This window comes from Tetrao urogallus (assembly GCF_951394365.1).
Source record: "Tetrao urogallus genome assembly, chromosome: 2".
NCBI classification, from domain to species: domain Eukaryota; kingdom Metazoa; phylum Chordata; class Aves; order Galliformes; family Phasianidae; genus Tetrao; species Tetrao urogallus.
Genome location: NC_136814.1, coordinates 2598252 through 2619553, shown reverse-complemented (window position 1 = coordinate 2619553; position 21302 = coordinate 2598252). Strand labels below are relative to the sequence as shown.

Sequence of the window (21302 nt, the reverse complement as noted above, 5' to 3'; positions counted from 1 at the left end):
AATGAAGTAACATCTGGCAGCACGTATATGCTGCAAAACTTCACAGACTGAATTCAAAGTTTGATTCGGTTCAGAATTCCCAGTTATTCTTTACTGCGTCATTTTTCTGATATGTTCTTTAGGGTTAACAGGAGGAATACTAGATTTACAGTTGCTTAAGAACAGTTTCAATGTAGTCAACATAGATCAGGCTAGTTTCTATTTCTGGTTAATAGTTACTTTAATTTTCTTGAGCATGCTTCAGCTTTCATTTTGATTTAGATTTACTTGCTCTCCAACAGATACGAGAAAAACAGCTGAATTCTCAAGGAAGAGGAGGAACTCCCTTTCTCAAGCTGGGTGTGACATTCTCCTGTCATTTCCAGCTATTAACATCACATTGCTTAGTGAAGCTCACAGCAACAACTACACTGAAAGTGAAAAATACTTCTTCCAACTCATTATCACAGTACTTGAACTTATCTACAGTTATTATCCTTACTTGTCAGATAGGAAAGGCTTGTGGTGATGTTCCTTCATGCAGCAAAAAGGAACTGTGTAAGATATTCTTGTTATTTTGACAAATGTTATTACAAAACAGCAACAGTCCTGAATCCCAGATGTACACCCCTACTTGTCTGAAATGCAAGATATTCCCATGCCCACTGATAGTTTAAAATCTAGATGAGACACACCATGTGCACAAATACTCAGTTTTGTACACAGGCTGGCCTGCCACAAAGGGGAGCACTGTGCACTCATTAGATTTCTGTGTGGTAGATGGAAAGTGCATCTGTGCTACAACAGCAGAAGGCAGAATGATGACTCAAGGCATTCACAAAGTGCATTAATTTTTCCTCGTTATTTTATTCACTCACATAAGGATTCCTTCACTCACTGACTTCTGCCCACCTTTTGTCATTTTTTCACATCTATTTGTGCTGCACTTCTGAGTTTGTATTTAATTTTCCCATCAAGTAGTTTTGATTTATAGAGCTCCAAAATCCAATCCGTAAAGAAGTGTATTTTATTTACCAGAGGAAAAAACCCAAGCATGTATTTAATAACTAACACCTTGCTTTTTCTTTTAGGTATGATTTTTTATTTACTTATTTTAAACTCCAGCTATAAAAACAGAATAACTTCTTAGTCTCTGTGGATGTACCAACTGCTTCCCTGACCTAATTTAGAATTAAAAAAGAAATAATAATAATAGATAGAAGAAGAGAATCGACTCTACTCCCAGTTATAAAGCCACAAGTTTAAATAGGACAAACACAAGGGAATAGAAGCAACTTCCAGAAATTTTGTTCTTGATCATCAATCACTAAATCTCATTTGATTGTGCTTATTGCATATTATTTCCACATTCCCTTCTCTTCCATACGCGCACCAGAAACAAAATGTGACTTACATCACTGTAGTTAGCTTTGAAAAAACCTCTCAATTACATTTGTTTTTAAAAAGAAAATAAGAAAGCATTACCTGAAGTTTGGCATTTTGAGTCTGTAGAGTTGTATTCTGCTCCTGCAGAGAAACAGTCTGTCTCTGAAGTGCGAGAATCTGAGCCTGCAGATTGTTATTCTGTGTCTCAAGCTGCTTTAATTGTGTTTTCAGTGCTTGCTTCTCTGCTTGAAGTGTAGCATTCTTTGAACAACAACAAAAAAGAAAATTTGAGTTCACAGGCTTTTATGGAACTTTAGAAACAACACTTCCTCCAAAGCAAATAAAGCAGCATGATTTACACTCCTATGATCCTTTGTACTTCAGCTTCAGCAGCAAGAAAGATTGACAACATTCACAGATATTTACAGAGTGTAACAAAACTGTGTATCACCTTATATTACAGGAGTAACATACAATGATATCACTACAGTTTATGACTGAAATAATGGCTAACTAGTATTTTACCTATGGAGAAATGGTAAAGAACTCTCACTGATGTGTATACAAACACCATGTGAGTCATTTGTGAGATATCTGTAGATTCAAAAGGGAAAAATTCAGGTTTCCATTTTTTTCCTTTTAAATGCCTGTCAAGTGCTTTACAGCATCACAAGATCCAGCTGTAAATTAGGTGATAAATTGCACACTTCTTTAAGAATACCCTTATTCACATTACTGGAACAGCTTATGACAGCTATTTCAAATGAGAATAACAGAAAAAGCACATCTTACATTCCTTTCCACTTCAATTAATCTATCTTTAACTTTCAGTAATTCTCTAGTCGTTTCCTGGTTTTCTTTCTCCCACTTATTGACAGACTGATTTTCTTCTCCCTTTCTTGGAGGAGGATTCTGAACCATTCTTTCCTCTTCTTGTCTTTGTTTGAGAGCTTCATAGTTCTTTTTCACCTGAAATTATTCAGGACAATTTGCATTCAGTTTAGTAGTTTTCATTTTCTACACCATACAACACCATATGACTGTACCACTTTCCACAGTACAAAAAATGCTCTATACTATTCCATCTGTAAATTTGCTTTCTTTATCTCTGATGAGATACTGTAAAAATGACATATGGATACTGATAGCTCAACCATAATAAACACTTAGACAGTATGACTGTGAGCCAAAAGGAGACTTCATTTTATTCCAGTCCTTCCAATTGTGTCTCTTGACTTCTATAACAAAATCCAACAATCAAGGAGACTATTTCTTTTTTTAACTAGCCATCGAGGCTCAAAGCAGATCAGGAAATGTAACTTGCTAAGAATTGACTGTTTTGGGCATCCCAAGTCAAACAGACTTCAGAACGTTTATCTACCTGACACATTCAATGATCACCAACTTCTTTTCATGAGATTTCAATTCTGGACCTCTATTACACCAGTTTTAAAAAGCAATTACACCTTTGCCCTGCTTTATGCTACCCCAAGGTTACTCATCTTTTTTGCTGCCTTAAACAAAAATACCAAACAAAAAGCAGAAATAACAGTAGCTGGAATACGATTCATTTAACCTTATGCAAAAAAACACATCCTTACTGTTTTAAGTTCCTGACGGAGTTGCTGGTTTAAATTTGTTGACTCTTCCAAACGAGCCTCCAAAGCAGCAATTTTCTCTTCTTTTATTTCAAGAGATTTCTTAAGAGTGGATTCCAATTTTGACTCCAAAAGTTTGTACCTATTCAAAGGCATACCACAAAGAAATGCTTTTCTTTCAACAATTATTTCAGGTTATCTAAATTTCACCCTGCTCTGAAGCTGTACGCCCGGGAGCTACATTCAAAAACATCCACGTGCTAACTCTAGTCAAAAGCATGAAGACGCCTTGGTGATAACATCAGCTCTCTAACAGAAATGGAAGGTAACAATCAAAACCATCTTTAAATCCTTCTTTCTCTCAAAACATATTAGATATACAAAAGAAATACTCAGCCACAACAGTAGGGTGCTGACTTTACAGGGAGAATTAAAGCGCGTGCTGACATCACCCTTCTTTCTGGCTCCACTCCAGCAAATGCAGCAGGGACTGCAACTAAAATCAAATGTGAAGTATTTGGAGAGCAAGATTTTCATCAATTTCCATTTCCTGCCTGCTCAAATAGAGGAGGCATTAGGGATGGAGAACAGTTCTTTGCAGGTGCATGCTCATTTGATGCATGAGTGTGTGAATTGCTCCCTCAGCCCAGCTGCTGCTATTTTAAGACTGTTACCACTCCTGACACATGAAGATTCCTTTTTTTTTGCTGTATTTAAAATATTGTAGGGCACCTAAAAAAACAACCACGTTTTGGAGAGGAGGGACCAGATTTAGGATATATTGCTTTAGAACAGTATTTCCTGAGACTGTCAGTGCAGGATATTCTAATGCATTATTAGATCTTTCAGAATAGAGGATTTTAGAAGGCCACACTCCACTTTTCAACTGCTCTGTCACTGTACTTGTATTCAGAATTTGGAAGACATCCCACTTTTACCAGCTGTAGGATAAAATAGAAGCAGCCATAAATTCTTTCCTTCCTAATCTCAATTGCTGAAAAAATCTGTCAGAGTGAAGAGAAGAGATTGCAAGAGACTCCTGAATTGACAACAGCATTAGATCCAGTCAGGAACTGGAGCAGAAGACCAATGGTAAGAGAGTTAATAAGTAGAAAGCTGTCCAAAAACATCATGTAGTAGGATGAGAATTCTAGATTCTGAGATACAAGGAATAGTTTTCAGGCAGTCTGTGAAAAGTAGAACAGATAGCACTTTGCCTTTGTGAGCTGAAGCATATATTCAGCTACCAGTAAGTTCTGTTATTACAAAGTTATACAGTTACTCCTTTTCCTTCTTCTTTTTGTGTAATAACAGACTCAATCTCCAGCATCCTTTTGAATACTGAACAACAAGAAACGGTACAAATTTCTGACCTCACTACCATTTGGGTATTTCAGGTTCAAGGTCTGAATCTACAAATGTTTGCCTAAAGACAGCTGCTGTTTGAAAGGTTGGACAAAATGGCAAGGAATTCAAAGCTAATTTATCAGATGGGATCAGCTGAGCCCCAGATAGAAAAAAAGAGATTCTTCTCTAAATAAGGGTAAAAAAAAGTGTGTTTTCACTTTGCAAAATAAAAGGCAGGACAGTTGTAAAGCACACAATTTCCAACCAAACAAACTTTCCACATTTCAAACAAATATTTCTCATTCACGATCCTCCAAGCAGTTTTTAAAAAGTTTTGAGATTCTTCTCATTCATTCTTGAACGAGAAGTATCTGAAATGGGAAAGAATATGATTCTGTACAGGTGTTTTTGGAAGCTGTACTACGTGAAAGGGTTTAGGATCTGCTTAAATAGACAAAGTTCTAAGGACTGCTCTTGACAGAACTTCTTATTTTGCGAGCTGAGAGAATATGACAAAGGACACCAGCAGAAAACAAGAGATGGCAATGGCTCTATGGCACCACCCCACTAAATCAGCTCTGGCATCAAGAAAAGGAATCCGAAGAAGAAGATATGTCATTTGGTTTTCTTTCAGTATAAAAGGCCCTAAACCAACCTATGTGTTCATGAGAACCACTGATAATAACAGATGATCACGACAACACCAGCTATTCCTCTCCCCTGCTTCTGTTGGTTTTGTTGTTGTTGCTTTTTAAGAAAAAAAACAGCATCATGAAGGAAAGACTGGAAAGACTGGCCAGAAGCCCACACTTGTCTGCTTTTCTTCTGTCACAAGTTTTCCCTAAATCCCTGCAGGACAAGACAGAACACAACGTACAATAGAGGAAACTGAAGCAGATATCAGCTAGCAGCTGCTTTATGCTGGCAGGCATGGAAAGCATTAGAAATATCTTAGTCCAGATAGGAAAGGAAACAAGCAATTACTTTTTTGATAGATTTTACAAGAAAATAGCAGTAGGCAAAGACAGAATGTAAGCTAACATGACAAAAGTGTTAATAACATTTCTACCAACCAGAAGGGGAAAATCTTCAGATGAGCATACTACATTTTACTGTCACTGTTTCCACTACCAATTAGAACATTGGCTGTTTTAATTACACATTAACCACATCTTCTGACATACTTCAAAAAATTTCTTAGTGGCAAAATTAGTTAACTCATTGCCAAAGGAAGCCAAATACATCAACTACCTGATTCATACCACAGAACAGCAAGCTCCATTTTGTGTGTGTTACCGTGCATTAAAATCTGAACACGTACAAAATGCAATCTATAAAACCATTTTATCTTTATGAATAAGACAGACCCTCACTTCTGTACTGTTTTTTGACTGGGCAAGCCAATACCCTTCTTACCTGTCATCACTACTCTGCTCATCACACAAGAGACGCTCCTTGTTCAAGCCTATTTTTTCAAGTTCATGGGAAAGTTTTTCCAGATCGTTATTCATTTGTTGGGTCTTCAGTTTTTCATTCACCAAGTCCTTACACAGAAAAAGTTAGTGTTATCATACAGATAAAATATCTTAGCTTTCCCTATGGGACAAATCTTCTATTACCAAAGTCTAAAATCTGTCTGTGCCATTAACTCCCTTTCTCCCAGTTGTTAGCTTTTCACTGTATCAGACATTCCACTGCAACCAGAAGTAGGATTTCATTTTAGTTCCTTCACTCCCTTCCTTTCTAACTTGGTCTTGAACATCAGAATCAAGGGGTAATGCTGCAGCCCAAACAAACACTAAGATGAAGAATCTGAACGACATCCATTTAACAAAGGCTCTATAACCGTCAATAAGCACCCTTAAAGATTTCAGTGTAAATATGACTGCATTTATTATTATTATGCACCTCTGTCCCTACTGCAACCCCTAAAATAATGCTAGCAGTTTACAGATTGAAGCATTCTTTTTTTTCCCCCAAAACAGAAATATTAGTTCTCTATGCTATCAACAGACTACAAGAATGGTGACTACTTCCTATTTACCTCTCGTAAAGTGACAAGGGTTTTCTTATCAATGCTAGCTCTCTTCACAAGCTCTTTATTTTCCATTTCTAGCTCTTTCAGGCGGACACATGACTCCTTGTAGACAGCTATTTGCTTAAACAGAGACTTATTTTCCTTTTCCAGATGGTTAATTTTGGCATTGTTTTCTTCTAAAGTACTGTCTTTAATTTCTGCTTGTTGTCGAAGTCTTTTGTTTTCTTTTTCTAGCTGTTTCTTATCTTTTTCCAGTTGAGAAGTCTCCTGTTCTAACAGCTTATTCTCTTTTTCCAGTTGCTCCAGGCGCTTACTAGAAATAACCAACTCCTCTAAGTTCTTCTGCAGAGTTTGATTTTCGGACTCTAAATCTTGCAATTCACTTTCTAATTGCTGAATTTTCTTATTGCTGTTCTCAAGGGCTTTCTGTAGTCTTTGGTTTTCTGTGTCTAGACCTTGGTAGCTGACTTCCAAGCGTTCATTTTTCTTAAACGATGCTTTCATGAGTTCAAGGCTTTTTTTAAGCTGCTCCTTTTCGTTCTCCAGCTCCTTGTTTTCTAATTCTAACTGTGCCATTTTAATGCTTGCACACTTTGAAGATTCAATCCTTCTTCTCAACTCTAAGTTTTCTTCATCAAGTTGTGAGTTTTCCTTTTCTAAGGACTCCAGTTGAAACGAGAGGTTTTTCACACTATCCAAAGCTTTTTTCAGCTTTCTGTTTTCCATGTCCAGGTCCGAGTTCTCTTTTTCTAAGGCCTCTATCTTCTCACAAGTGATATTTAAGTTAGCAATTCTTTTCTGCAGAGCTTCATTTTCCTTCTCCAGACGATGCATCTCATTCTCAAGTTCTTCTGCTCTCTCTGCTTTCTCTTTGTAGTGTTTCATTTCTTTCTGGACTTGTTTTATTTCAAATTCAAGTTTATTTAATTTACCGCTGTTTTCCTTAATGGACTCGTGAAGAATTTTGTTTTCATTTTCAATTTCTTTCATTTGTGCTTCAGCACTGATTTGTGAGCGCTGTCTTAAGGAAGCTATGGTTTGATTTGAACATTCGTTTTCTTGTTCTAGGAGTTTAATCTAATTTAAGGAAAAACAAACTTTAGTAAGCAACATGTCAACAAATGATTATTCCCATACACACACTAAGATGCTAGGACTGCATCCTATGGCCTTTTTACAGTAGGATTTTAAATGATTCTTATTCTACTGATTATTTCTTTGCAGCCTTACAGACGGTGCAAATGTACATGGGTGAGAGTTTGACAAAAAAGCTCCTCAAATATTTTCCTCTTGGATTTCAGACAGTACAAAAATAAAGCACACAAAAAGCCACAAAAGCTGTGTTTTATTTCTTCACTTCATTTCCTTCTCATTTGTTTAACAAATCTAGTTTGTATTTTCCCTAAAATCTGTGATTTCCAGACAGCTTTTTGTAGAAAAACATAAACAAAGTATAAAATCGCAGTTGAATTCTAAACCAAACTTGAGATGGAAAGAAGTGGGACAGATATGCGAGTGTCTTTCTTCCCCTTGGAAAAAGCAGAACTGATCTTTGGGATATGAGGGTGTCCTCTTTACAGTCAAATCCCATTTTGGGAAGAAATATCAAAGCTGCATTAATTTTTCAGTTAAAAAGAAACGTTAGGACACATTGCTCCAAAATGGCCTACAAAGAAAGTCACTGGTAAGATTAAATCATTTTCTTAAGGAACGTACTCTCAAATCTACTTCAAGAACAAGGATAGCTTTTATATCTTGATTTTTCTTCTTCCTCCCCACTTACTCTGTATCAATTTAACTTACTAACAGACTACAAGACCCAGAAAGCTATTTAGATCAGCATTAAGAAAAACACAGATCACATTCCATAAGGGATGTTTGAACAATAAACCATCTAAGAGAAATGCAAAGAAGTGCCAGCCACAATAAAAAACAGAGCCAGTGATGTGTTCTTTTGTACACAAGTCTAAATACAACTATTAATTACAGGATCTACATTACTTCAAAGCAGAAATAGTCTCACAGAATTATCAGTCCCACTTCATCACAGAAAACAACGCGTGTACTCCTGATGGTTACGAAGGGACTTAGGGCCTATTCCAGAAAGGTTCTGCATGCTCCAAATACAATGCATTGATCAGTTATTGTAACAAAACAAGATAAGATGACACCTTTGCTTTACAATTATCCCCACTTATCTTAAATGAAAGTACAGGATCATGCCAAGCACAGTGGTTGGGATTTAGCTTCCATGTCTGGAATTTGATGTTTTGATTAAACAAGGGCTGTACAAGCTTACAGAACTTTTAGAGTATCCTGTACTCCAAAATACTGTACTCTGTAATTTTCAGTTAAACCATAAAATCTCATTAAGAACTAATAAAAGATAACCACAGGTCTAATTTTGAAGGACTTGATTACTAACAACGATTTCCAGAAGTCTCCATAGCTTGTCTCCTACTAGCTGCCTCCTACCAGCCTTTTGAACTGCTCACCAAAAACCTGCAGAAGTTCTGACAGTTCCTGCACCCATAAGATAACATCAGTACCCTTCCAAATACAGCCCACGTCTTTTACTAAGACACAGACTCCAATTTCTAGCAAGCAAAACAAGAAATTCTGCCATCATTTTTGAGCTGTGACTAGCTGGTAGTACTGGTGCAAGGGATGTTTGGAATGCGGGGCAGGATGCATTGTATCCAGATAACTACAAAGGTAAGTGACAGCCTCAGCAGCAGAGCAGCTCAGATACAGGACCCTGCAAGAAGTGGCTGTACAGTTCTCAGTAGTACTCCAACACTACTCCAAACACTGACCAGCCACCTGAATCTTGTTTTTCTCCACTGAGAGGTGTTTGGCTTAACTCCAAAGTTACCCATTTCCTATTCTGGCTGAGCTACACCCTCTAATCAACCACAGCAAATACACAGCCCACGAAAACTCAACACTAAAAAGTCCCAAAATTAACAGTAAAGACTCAGCTCAAAATAAGTCGTGACTCTCACTGACTGCAGGTCTTAGACAAGTTAACTTGCTGCAGGTATTGCTACATCTACAACTCCTTTATGCCTATAGCGAAATAAAAAAAGAACAATACAATGCATTAAGACCTTTAATTCTGTTACTCACTTGTTGTTCTAAGTTTCCTCGAAGTGTCTCAAATTTCTTTTCAAGTTGTACTTTTTCTTTCATCAAATCCTTAGTCAAGTTTTGATTGATCTGAAGACACTGTTTCTCTTGGATAATTTCCTTTTCCAGTCCCTCAATCTAGGAAAAAAAAAAAAAAAAAAAAAACTTAAAAAGTTAAGCCTCGCCTTTACTCTCATATAGATGAATAAGGAGAGTTAGAGTAACTTTCTGTTTTGTATGCAAAACAATTCACTTCAATTTATTCCTCAATGACTTCTGACAGACATTCTTTTATGTTAGCAGAGAAAACGACCTGTAAGCTACTTTTTCATAAAAAGTGCTGGTAATATTATTAGGCTTTGGATATTTCCCCAAACACCCACTTTTATTTTTCTGAAAGTGGAGTTTCTACTGCCCCTTCATCGCCTGTTCATCTCAGACTTCAGTAGAAATACTTTCAGAAACCAATTACCTGAATCACACCCCTACTTGCTGTTAAAAATAGTAAGGAATAAAACAATATCACAGGAGACCAGGGAATAACAAATTCTGTTCTACAAAGCAATTCAGTGATTGGAAATATGCAAAAAGTGTGACATCAATTAAATCAGAATTGAATTATACTTCTACTTTGGATGAGAACACTAACATTTGACCAGCCTTCTGTTCATTTTCCCTCTGAAATTAAGACAGTCCTGATCCCTAACTTAGCAGAGCAATGCATGTTTTATGAGGATGTTGGCACTTTGCAACAGAGAAGTAACTGGCTCAGTCACCTCAGCAGGAACAGTCAGGTACCACCTGGAACCAAATTTACCCATAGCCTGCCCAGCTGTCTCAGCAGGTCTGTGCAAACTGGGCACCAAGAGTGGGGTTGATACAATCACTCAGTCTACCTGAAAGCATGTCTAGATAGACTACGTATAAAATATCTGTAACAAATATTCTGTTCAGCTTCACTCATTTTTCTGAGGTCACTACAATTCACAGCAGTGCTCTTAGAGTCAAGTGAGAGAAGAAGGACGTGCTGGCAGACATCAGAAGTGGTAAGAACTCTAGCAGACAACAAGGGATTCCTTTCTCATTCTTTTCCCCCAACTGTATCTTACCTCTTCTCTCTCCAACACGAATCTCTCTAATGTCTGACATAGCTATTACAGAAACTTTTAGACATTTTGTTCCACTGTACTTAGTCCCTATTTTTTTCAGTTTTTATTCCCTACAATAATCACTAAGTCATTTGATGTGTATCATTTGTAGAGTAAAACTTTGTAGATCAGCACAGATAAATCTGAGTAACTTCTCTCATTTCACTTGAGCAGTTCCTTGACTCATCATCTCTTATTTTCTCAGTAATGATCAAGAATACATTATCAAGTTTTCTGCACATGTGAAGAGAGGTTTCTCTCTCTATATACACATACTTCCCCCTGTGTAATAATTACAATTAAAATAACTTTTATCAAGAATCATAAAACATTTTCATTACGTCCCAATATTAACACACTGATTTTCCTCCCTACTGTGAGAAGAGTCTTCTGAATAAAATGATCCCATTTGGAAATTATTAATTAGGAAAAAAATATCTTTCCATCTCTCCTGTAAAATTGTCTTCCTTACCCTAAACTTACAAGCACCATACCACTATTCAGACACTACCAATATTTACTTTTGCCAAAATCAGGGCAATGCTTATTATGCTATGCCTTAAAAAATAGCAAGTAAAATTAGGCAACTCATACACAACTCAAAACACACTGGTGACTACCTTTTTGTTCAGTCTTTGGTTTTCTTGTTCCATTTTCAGAATCCTTGAACTATTGCCTCCTACAGAATCATCCATTGTGCTCCGTAGTTCTTCCACTGTTTTCAGTAAGGTTTGGTTTTCCTTTTCCAATTTCAGTAATCTGCTTGATGTCAGTTCAGTTACCTCAAGACCAAGTGACTTATGTGACACTGTGACAGAAAAACACAATTAAAAAAAATGGTGAAAAAAAGGTAATTTGTCATTACCTGGAGTCATTCAAGGACAGACTTGGCATTTTTAGATTTAGAAGCCTATGATTATTCTGCAGTGCCTCCTACTTGAATAGAGCATTAGTGACTCATTTTCCTTATTCAAGGAGAACACTACAGATGCAAACAATAAATGTCCTACATATTCTATAGTGCATCATCATGATAGAGATTTCCCCAAAATCTCCTCAAATCCTTGGTATGTGATCCAGGAACATGACCAAGCGTTCTTATACCAGAAGAATCAATATTCTTGCTTCAAGAATTACTGTAATTACTGAGAAACCTTAGCAAATCTCTCCTAACTTTCGGAGTACCAAGGCAGAATACAGACGTTTGAATGCCAAAACCATTTAACTCCAAGGTATTTATGGGTTTTACCCTTTTTACCGTTTTAACACACGGTTGCCTCTGCACAGATATAGAGGCCTGAGTTTGAAAAAGGAGAAAAAAAAAACACCAGCAATAACTAATCAGGATTAGGAGCTTTAATTTCTTAATAGTACTCTCCCTTCCAAGCCTTCATTTATCAACTCCTTTCCAGTTTGCAAATATTATTAAACTTACCTTCAGAATGATCAGTAAACCTGCTTATCTGCTCAAGTTCCCAGCCAAGATGTAGTGATTCATCCATACTTCGTTTCTGAGCCATTTCTAGAGCCATGTTTTCCTCCATAAGTTCCTCAATCTTCCTTCTGTCCATATCATGCTCCTTAAAAATTATTTCATGTGTAACTTTAGAAACAGTTACGTCTCAACATGCACAAAATTACTGACTATCAAGTACGCAACAGAGAAATGCAGGGTCCCTTTTCTGATTTGCTAACGCACAGTGAGACAGGGAGGAACAGACAAAATTACGGAGGACACAGAACAGAAGTGTGGCAAACAGCAAAGACAAGTATAATACCTCTTGTCAAATGACAAATACATTTTCTTTTCTCAACATATCCTATGGCCACGACTCAATTTATTGTTTTTCAAAGTTCACTTCTCTCAGAATATCAGGAAAGGAAGCATATGCGATAAGCACAGCTTGTGTGCTCACAACAAACAAGAGGATCAGTATTTGCTTCTCTACTATAAGATCACTTCCATGCAAAAAGCTGTAACAGGAATGGGTCCACAGTGAAAGAGTCTCAACAGCCTTTGCAAGTCCCCCTCTCAGCACATTCTACTCTTGTAGGAAAATAAAGTGCAGCTATATCTCACTATCAATTTCTGAAAATTTTCAGATTAGAAGGTAAACTCCTGCTCCTCAACGAAAACTGAAAGCAAACCAAATAAACCTGCAAAACGGGCAAATTATGATTTTATACTTTACAGTATTTACTTTTGAGGGAAGAAATGGTTAAAAACAAAAATTATTTTGAGAAAAACCTTCTGGAAAATATGTCACTTTATTATTCTAGAAGTGGAAACACGAACCACGTACTGATCTAAGTACTTAAGAGACAAAAAAATACTGTATCATCCAAAAAACATATATCCTATCCTCTTACTAATGAGTCTCATCAGCATAACTTAAGCTGATTAAACATTTTGGAAGAGTATTGCTCTTTGCAATTTTTATTTCCCCAAGCAGAATCAAGACTACTGTAGCAAAGCCCATCAGAAAAAGATCAGTAAATCAAGACATACCTTCCTTTTCTCCCACACCGTTCTGACAGGAAGGTCTTTTATTAAAAGTACAAATAGAACTCTAAGATTTTTAGTAGGTTTTTTCGTCATCCATTTACACTTACCAACTCCATTTCATGTAGTTTAGCTTTTAATTGGAGATTCTCTTTTTCTACCACGTGTAATTTATCAGAACGGAACTGCAATGTCTTGATTTGATCCTCAAACATTCTCTTTGTTTCTAGCATCACTTGGTTGTCTTCCATTAACTCCTACAAAGGCAAGAGAAACAAACAGGATAAAATTACTGTGCTACTAATACAACTTTGATACTCATCACATCTAGCTTTAGAAATGTTTTAATGTTGAACATTCATTTGAGAGCTGTAACAAACCTCAGAAACAGATTTACAGCAGTTACACGTAACTGAGCGACACACAAAAATTTTCAAACTTAAGTGTGCAGTGACCAACTATATCTGAAAAAGAGATCACTGAATATAATAAATACCTTTCAACTCCTACCTACTGAAATGTTAACTTATTACGGAGCAAACCAAACTAATTAACAACTGTCCATAACCAATTATGCCTGAGAGAAAATAAATCAGACAGATGGCAGGCCATAGAACATGTAAACAAATTTTAATTTTTTATTAGCTTAAAATGCACGTGAAAATGAAATTCCTCCTAGATGAGGACGAGGTTTAGTTTTAGGAATCTAATTCTAACAAAGATATAAATGAGTACAGAACCCAGAGAATGGAAAAAATTACCTTATAAGGCAGAACGCTTTCGGGCTGTGGAGCACAAAGAACTATGACAGAACGTGTGATATGTCACAGACTTTAAAGAAGCAAAAGACTGCCATGAAAGGCTGTGGACACTTTACCAGTCCGGTCTTAAAGGATGGATGAACACCAAAGCTTTGTTTGGAGTGGTATGGAAATGTAAGAAATACTCGGCACGTTTACAGTGGGGCTGAATGTGATCCTGAGATTCCCATCCAGCTCTGTGATTTTAAGAGTCTACATTCAATGAAGAAATAACATGGAATGACACTGTGCAACTGTGTAGTTTAGCCTTGTATCTTGTTGGCTTTTTGGTCATTTTTACTTTAAAGAAAGGTTTTGAACTAGTATCCTAATTTCACTTTTTCAAAATAAACAGATCTTCACTTCCATTTTAGTTCTTTCTGCTTTCCTAAGAGTTATGTTTTTTAATGCCCACCTTGAAATCTTCTTAAAACTTTAATTAGCTTTGACTCCCATATGTGATGATTTCACTCAAAAATTCTGCCAACTTTCTATTTGCCTTAGAAATTTGCTACAATGATTTGATTTCTAAACTAATTCTTGCTAGAAAAGTAGGTGCCTCCAGCACAGTGTCAGTGAATCTTTTTCAGTGCATTTTATCCATGGAATCTTGTCATCTTATACTCATTTAGCATTTACTGTGCCACCAGTATTTCTTCAACACTTTACTTAGAAAAGTACCCTCTCTTTGGAGATTTACATGGGAGAAAAAAATTACTAAATTACTACACTTTTAATATACTGTTAATCAGCTCCTCATTTGAGTTTCTCAATAGCTAATACGTATATCCTAAACAGTCCTTCCTATTGGTCTTGAGAGCTTGAAGCTATGGTGAATACTACTGACTTGAAATCATAGAATCAACCACAGTTGGAAAAGACCTCCAAGATAAAGACCTCCAGTCTAACCATTCACCCACCACCAATGTTTCCCCACTAAACCATGCCTCTCACCACAACACGTGAACATTTCTTGAGCACCTCCAGGACAGTGACTCCCCCACCTCCCTGGGCAGCCCATTGCAATGCCTCACTGCTCCTTCAGAGAAAGAAAAGGTTCCTAACGCCCAACCTGAATCTCCCCTGGCACAACTTAAGGCCACGATGAAAATGTGGAATTAAACACAGGGACTCTCGCATAAGAGCTATGCTTTACCATATAAGACTGAGTACTATGTATCCCAGAGCAAAAAGATACAACATTGCTCCACATCTCAATGTTTAAGTGATCAAAACAACTTCTAAAGAACAATAGCAAACAAAAAATGATGGCTGATCAGTATTTTCCCAAGTTATCATACCTCCATTCTAGCTTTGTAGAATTCCATATCGCGCAGCCTCTCTTTGTACCGGCCGACTTCACTTTCGAGCTTGTCAACTCGAATTGCCTTCTCACGAAGAATATCCAATTCATCTCTATAAGCTCTGGCAGCACGGGCATCTGAGAGTAAATTCTTATTCTAGAAAATGCAGAAATTACACACAGTATTAAAGGACACGAATATTTTTTTCCCTACGTGTTGATTCATCAAATATGCTACCAAGTTGATGTATCCCAGTGAGGCCATTTGTTATTTCTAATCTGTACACAATTCAGGAATCCAGCCACAGAATGCTTTCACAAATGCTCTTTGCTCTGAAAGGAAGATGACCGCTTCTGACTGTTCAAATCTCATGTTCCTAGATGGACAAATTCTAATCTCTGGTTGTGAGCAATTAATGTCTAGCATTGAATTAGAGACCTGAATCAATATTTATTTGCCAAAATAAACAACTGCAGACTGTTTATCAAATTGCTGACGAAGTTATAGCTGGTGTTTAATAAGGCAATTCACAATAGAGGCAATAGCAAAAAACAGATGTCCAGTGTGCACTTTTTACATAAACTCTCCACAGTTTATGTCTGTTTCAGAATATGTACCAAAAACAGAGAAACAAACAAGCTTTGTTACTTCACACATTTATCATAGCTACACGAGCAGCAAACATAACAGATTTCCAAGAGAACTGTGCTGGCCTTTTCCAAGCTTTTCTAAGTTTCAGAACATTCCCTTGACCAGTAATATTATCAAGTGGTCCTCAATAATTACATAAACTCAGATTTTAAGAACAAATGATTTTTATGCTTTCCTTCATTATCAACCTAGATTCAAGGTTTAAAGAAAAACAGTCAAAATTTGAATGTGCTGTTTTTGAGGAGAAAACAATATCAGAAATTCAGCACAGCTACTCTTTAGTCCTCAGCACAGGACATATTAGTTGCAAATATCTTGAACGTTGAAGTGAAAAAAAATCATCAGAGAAGAAATGGTAAACTAATGCAGAGTGCTTTACCAGCACAGCAGACCCAACAAAGAAGCAAACTATTCATGTTCAGAGCGGAGCTTAAACTTGACAAAGCCCATACCTCTTGCTGAAGCTTCCTTAACTCACTTTCCACCTCTTCAAATTCTTGTTTATAGTCAAGAAACTGCTCATTCTTTTCCTCACTTCAAAGAGAAAACACAAAACACAGTTAAAGATGACTGCAGAACTTCAGAGTTATCACCCTGAGAAGCAGATGCTAAGATTTACTGATATTTCTGTTATTGATTCCAGTATCTCATGAACACATCAGAGTGTAGAACTTCAGTATGCCACTATGCTTCTGGTATTCTCCAGCTCTTAGACTGCATTTAACCTTTTTTATTTGGGCAGGCTTTTCATAGTTGTTAAAACCTTGTTCACTGAGATCTCTTACTCATGCAGGGCAGAAAGATTAGGGGATAATTTTCATTGTAATGCTTGTTGGCATTTTTGTTAAAAAACAAAAAAGGGAAAAAGATAGTACACATTTTTGTACAAATAAGAATTGAGGTTTTCATATGCCTCATATGCCATTACTCACTAAAAAAGTTACTACTTAAACAATCTGGTATTATGGAAAGCAGCCTCCTGCATAATGACTTTTAGTTCTATGGAGACAATGCAGTTCTTGCTTTAGTTTATTCAGAGGCTCATAACAAAAACAATTTGATTTAGAACACTCCTCTTCTTATAGGACTCATTCTTCACTTCCAGCTAACACTTAATTTTCAGTGCTCAAGAAATGAGTTCTTTGAGCAATGAGTAATTGAAAGAGAAATCTCATTTTCTCAGAGATACAGAGTACGTAATGCTCAATATTCATTTCTGTCTCAAGACCAAGTGTTCACTACTGAAAAAATAACCAAAAAAGTGCCATTTCCCAAACTGCCCATAGTTAAAGGATATCGCATGTTCAAATGCGTTCCTGTATCATTGAGCATTTTGGAATTCAAATATGAAACAGAAGTATAAAGTGGGAAACGAGAACAGACTGAAATGTACAATACAGTCTGAAAATAATACTGGAAATTAATCCTCACTTCTGTTTCTATAAGAACTACAATGCTTGCTTACAAAAACAAGTAAATCTCACAGTGCATGACCTTTTTGCAACCACACTTTCAAGAAGGTCTTTCACAGGGGTTCATCTTATATCACCGCAACATCAGACATCAAAGCTTTCCCATCTACATAAGTGTCCAGAACCCAGACGGAAGTACAAATGTATTCCACATTGTTAGGTTACTGTCACTTTACTATCAACATTCATATTCCTGGTATTATTGTGCTACATGGAAATATGGAAAATCAGGTGTACAGCTTTCAAGTCTGGAGATTCTAGATCACATGCCTCAAATCACTCTTTGGATTCAAATGTTGGTATATGCAGAGTAATGTTGGTACTGCAGAGAAAAATAAGCTTAGCAGATCTCTTGCATGAAATTCTGTTTGCTACCGTGTATATTAAACCAGGTTCACTGCCAAAACCAGGTTATAAATAAATTCAAAGCTTACTATTTTCAGTCCTGGAATGAACCCAGTTTTAAGCTTATCAGCAGCATTTAATAACAAATGCTATAGATAGAAGTCAATTTATCCAAGTCTAGTCTTTTAAATGTCCTGCTACTTGTAAAGGAAATTTATTGAGGAATTGGAGTGCAAAATGTGAAATATTCTGAGCCATTGCTGCTGTCCTAATTGCATGCTTCAGCTACAGGCTAGAGAGGATTGTACTAAATTATACAGAACATACCAGTGTTCACTGTTTAGGCTATCTATTAACTGTCAATCAAACTAATAACAGCAATTTTTTCACTAATTTTCTTGGTGCAGCTGTTTATAGAATATCCTGGGCGGGCTCGTTTCACCAGGCACATAATAATACAGGCATCAGAGAAGGGGGAAAAAAAAAAAAGGCACATCTTTTTGTCCTCTATTCTTCACGAAAGCTGAGATGTGGTGGGGGAAGGGCTTTCTCTGCGTAAATCAACTAGATACTTAAGCCAGCCAGCTAGAGATAATCTGATCAACAAACTCTGATAAAAGCAGACCAGTGAGCTGTAATTTTGACTTATGTTACTTTCAACTCTATTTAATTTTACCTGTCTCCTCTCTCCACTCGATGTGCAAGATTACAAATCTCTAATTACGCCGTTTCCATGAGATGCAAATTACTTACTACACGTATTAAATCTCTACAAATTTAACATCTGCAATTTTACGTTCAAACTGCACATATTTCATTCCACAACAACACAGTGCTGTACGGAATCACATACTCCCCCTGGCCTGCTATTTTTCTCCTTATGTAACCTGACTACAACTCAGATTTGTTCCTAGACTCTAAGGACAGTAGTTATCTCTTGATAAGTACTAAAACAGTTGTCTTTCATGAAAAAAAAAAAAAAAAAAAAAAAACGCAGATCTTTGCTGCAGTTGGATTGATTTTTATTTTATTTTTTTTTTTACATCACTTGGACCAGGTGAAGGAAGGGGGAAATACCCTGCAGCTCCAGGATCACCACCAGGGGGAGAAGGCAGCACTCCCCACCTAGATGAAGGTAACGACTTGGAAACTAAGAATCTTTATTGACCCAATCTGTATTTTTACTCACATCACAAATTACATCTTTCATAGCCATAAATAACCACCTCCTGCCAGTGAACTGACCCAACAGGTCAAGAGACTTACTGGAATTTGGTTTGCTTTATTTCCTCTACAGTCTGGCATTGCAGACAAGTTATAAGGAACAGTTTTAAGAAGCATGAGCAAACAAATGCTGTGCAGACAAACACACAGAAAGAAATTCTAATGAATGTTTTCTTCCCATCTCCAACGAATCACAGATGACCATTTCTTCCTGTATTTCTAAAAAGAATGAGTTAATTATGCTACAGATAACACTGCAGTGATTCCCTATCTCCTTTTAAATGCCATGTTTTGCCACTAATCCTCCAGTAATCAAGGACACAGCTCTTACTTCCAGATCCTAAATGTCCTCCCCATGCAACTGCAGCTGAGGCAATTTTAAGCACGTCAGATTACTCTCTCAAAAACATGCATGAACACACATACGTTAAAGCCACACTCAGGCACAGATTATTGCTCAAGAACAACAGAGAAAGCATAAAGAAGTTGCCTCAGAAACTATACTACAGACACAACACGTAAAAGAAAAAAGCAATGCAGTGTTAGATAAGCTGTGCAATGTTAAGACACACACAGCTGAAAAGCTGTGTTTGTCCTGGTTGTGCACAAATATGTTTATGTGCTAGAAATATGCTCCCTGGGGTACAATAGCTTAAAAAAGGCATTTTAAACTGCATTCTAACATTTGAAAGAAAGAATTTGCACACAGAGTGCTACTATCATGTGACATCAAAAATGATTAAAAATGAACAACTTTCAGCACGTAACTGCAGCCTACAGGTACTCACATCTCTTGCCTAAGCCTTCTTATCTTTGCTTTGGCATCTGCTAGCTCAACTGTCAGGTGCTGTTTGCTTTCAGTGTCTTTCAAGCAAGGAGATCCACAAGGTGATTGTGCTACTAATGTCTGAGGTTGCAATTGGAGAGAGTCCCGTTCTTCTGAGAGTTCTATGATAGTCTAAGAAATAAAGTATAGGAAAAAAAAAGTTAAGCCCTTTGCACACCTCTATACCTAAAGCAAGTTATGAATAGTCACAGTTATTTAACAGTATTGATTGGCTATTGCAAAACTACTCAGATTTAGACTTAGGTGCACCAAAATAACAGTGCCCAAAATGGACAGGATAATTCCTCATGAATTCCTCAAAAATGAGGATAAAAATAAGCCTGTAAAGAAAGTGGTGCTCTTTATTAAGCAGTGGCATCCCTGCCAGCTGCATAAACAATGAATGAGAGCTATGGGAGCATTCCTTTTTGACTGTTAAAAAAAAAAAAGGTGTTATTTCAAGAGGAAGATCTCTTCCACAGTAAAGCTACTTCTTCCTTGCTTTCCAAAAAATGATCACCACATACAGTCTCCCCTCAAACTGCTCCTTTACTCTTACCAAAGCTGTGAATGGGACACAGTTGGTGACATTCACAGGAACAATTGCAACATCATCACATTCCCATGCTACTGAGGGGCAAATCTGGTATCCTTAAGATGATTCATAACTTGCATTGTTTTTTAATACACATCTATTTCTCATTCTCACACTGTGCAAGCAGTGCTTCATAAGCCTATAAGAACTCTGCTCCTGGGTTCTGCTCCAATTCACTCAAAACCATATGATACGTGAATGCAACAGACACCTTTCAGTGACTGCCATGCACACTCATGGGTTACTGATTCCTGGAGACTTTACAGATGCAGCTCTTTTTTTTTTTCTGCTTATAGCTGTAAAAGAGCTCCAACATTCATGTAAACTGCCTATATGATAAAGATCAGCTGCTACTTTCCCCTCAGCTTCGTCACAGTATTCAACAGAAAGTATGCACGTTGTAACCACTTGAAGCAACATTTTGGCAGTAAGGAGTCCTTGCTTTTGTACACTAACTGAACCTACATTCAAGTGTTCTAAAAACAGTAACCATCTCCATTTTCAAAAATCATTTCTCATGTTTTGCTTAAGCAATAAAGCACATCTGTACCTCTAAGTGCTCATCTCTTTCATCTACAAGTCTTCTCAGATGTGATGCCATATTTCTCAGAAGAGGTTCAACAGAGTCTTGTGTAAATACAATGACATCCGTCCACTGCAGATCAAACACGTTCTCCTGGTTCTGAGTTACCTACAAAGAATGAAACAGAAGAGAAAAAAGGCACGGCCCTTTAAATTATACCAGTAAATAAAGAAGCATAAATAAAACAATGCTGAAACTACATGGGCTAAGTTGTCACAGGACATTAAAAAGACATGAATGCTTAATATACATTAAGTTGTATGCAATAGAATGGCTTCCCACCTACCTTAACTTGCATTTCTGACAAAATAAGAAGCAAAAAGTGTCTATGACATACTGCAGCATAGGAGATTCATCTTTTATTTAGAAATTTG

General features: G+C 36.9%; 1 protein-coding gene across 1 annotated transcript in view; it reads right to left on the bottom strand.

Annotated features, from left to right (window-relative positions):
• Window positions 1–21302, bottom strand: part of CCDC88A (coiled-coil domain containing 88A) — a gene marked incomplete at both ends in the record, with an annotated part of 64434 nt that overhangs the window by 15723 nt on the left and 27409 nt on the right. Inside the window, 13 exons of the mRNA XM_079550680.1 lie at window positions 1465–1626; window positions 2158–2334; window positions 2967–3105; window positions 5727–5854; window positions 6355–7425; window positions 9478–9615; window positions 11246–11433; window positions 12061–12205; window positions 13239–13385; window positions 15230–15388; window positions 16336–16417; window positions 19713–19882; window positions 20896–21036. Coding sequence (XP_079406806.1) covers window positions 1465–1626; window positions 2158–2334; window positions 2967–3105; window positions 5727–5854; window positions 6355–7425; window positions 9478–9615; window positions 11246–11433; window positions 12061–12205; window positions 13239–13385; window positions 15230–15388; window positions 16336–16417; window positions 19713–19882; window positions 20896–21036 — 2847 coding nt within the window. The remainder of the gene's footprint in view (window positions 1–1464; window positions 1627–2157; window positions 2335–2966; window positions 3106–5726; window positions 5855–6354; window positions 7426–9477; window positions 9616–11245; window positions 11434–12060; window positions 12206–13238; window positions 13386–15229; window positions 15389–16335; window positions 16418–19712; window positions 19883–20895; window positions 21037–21302) is intronic.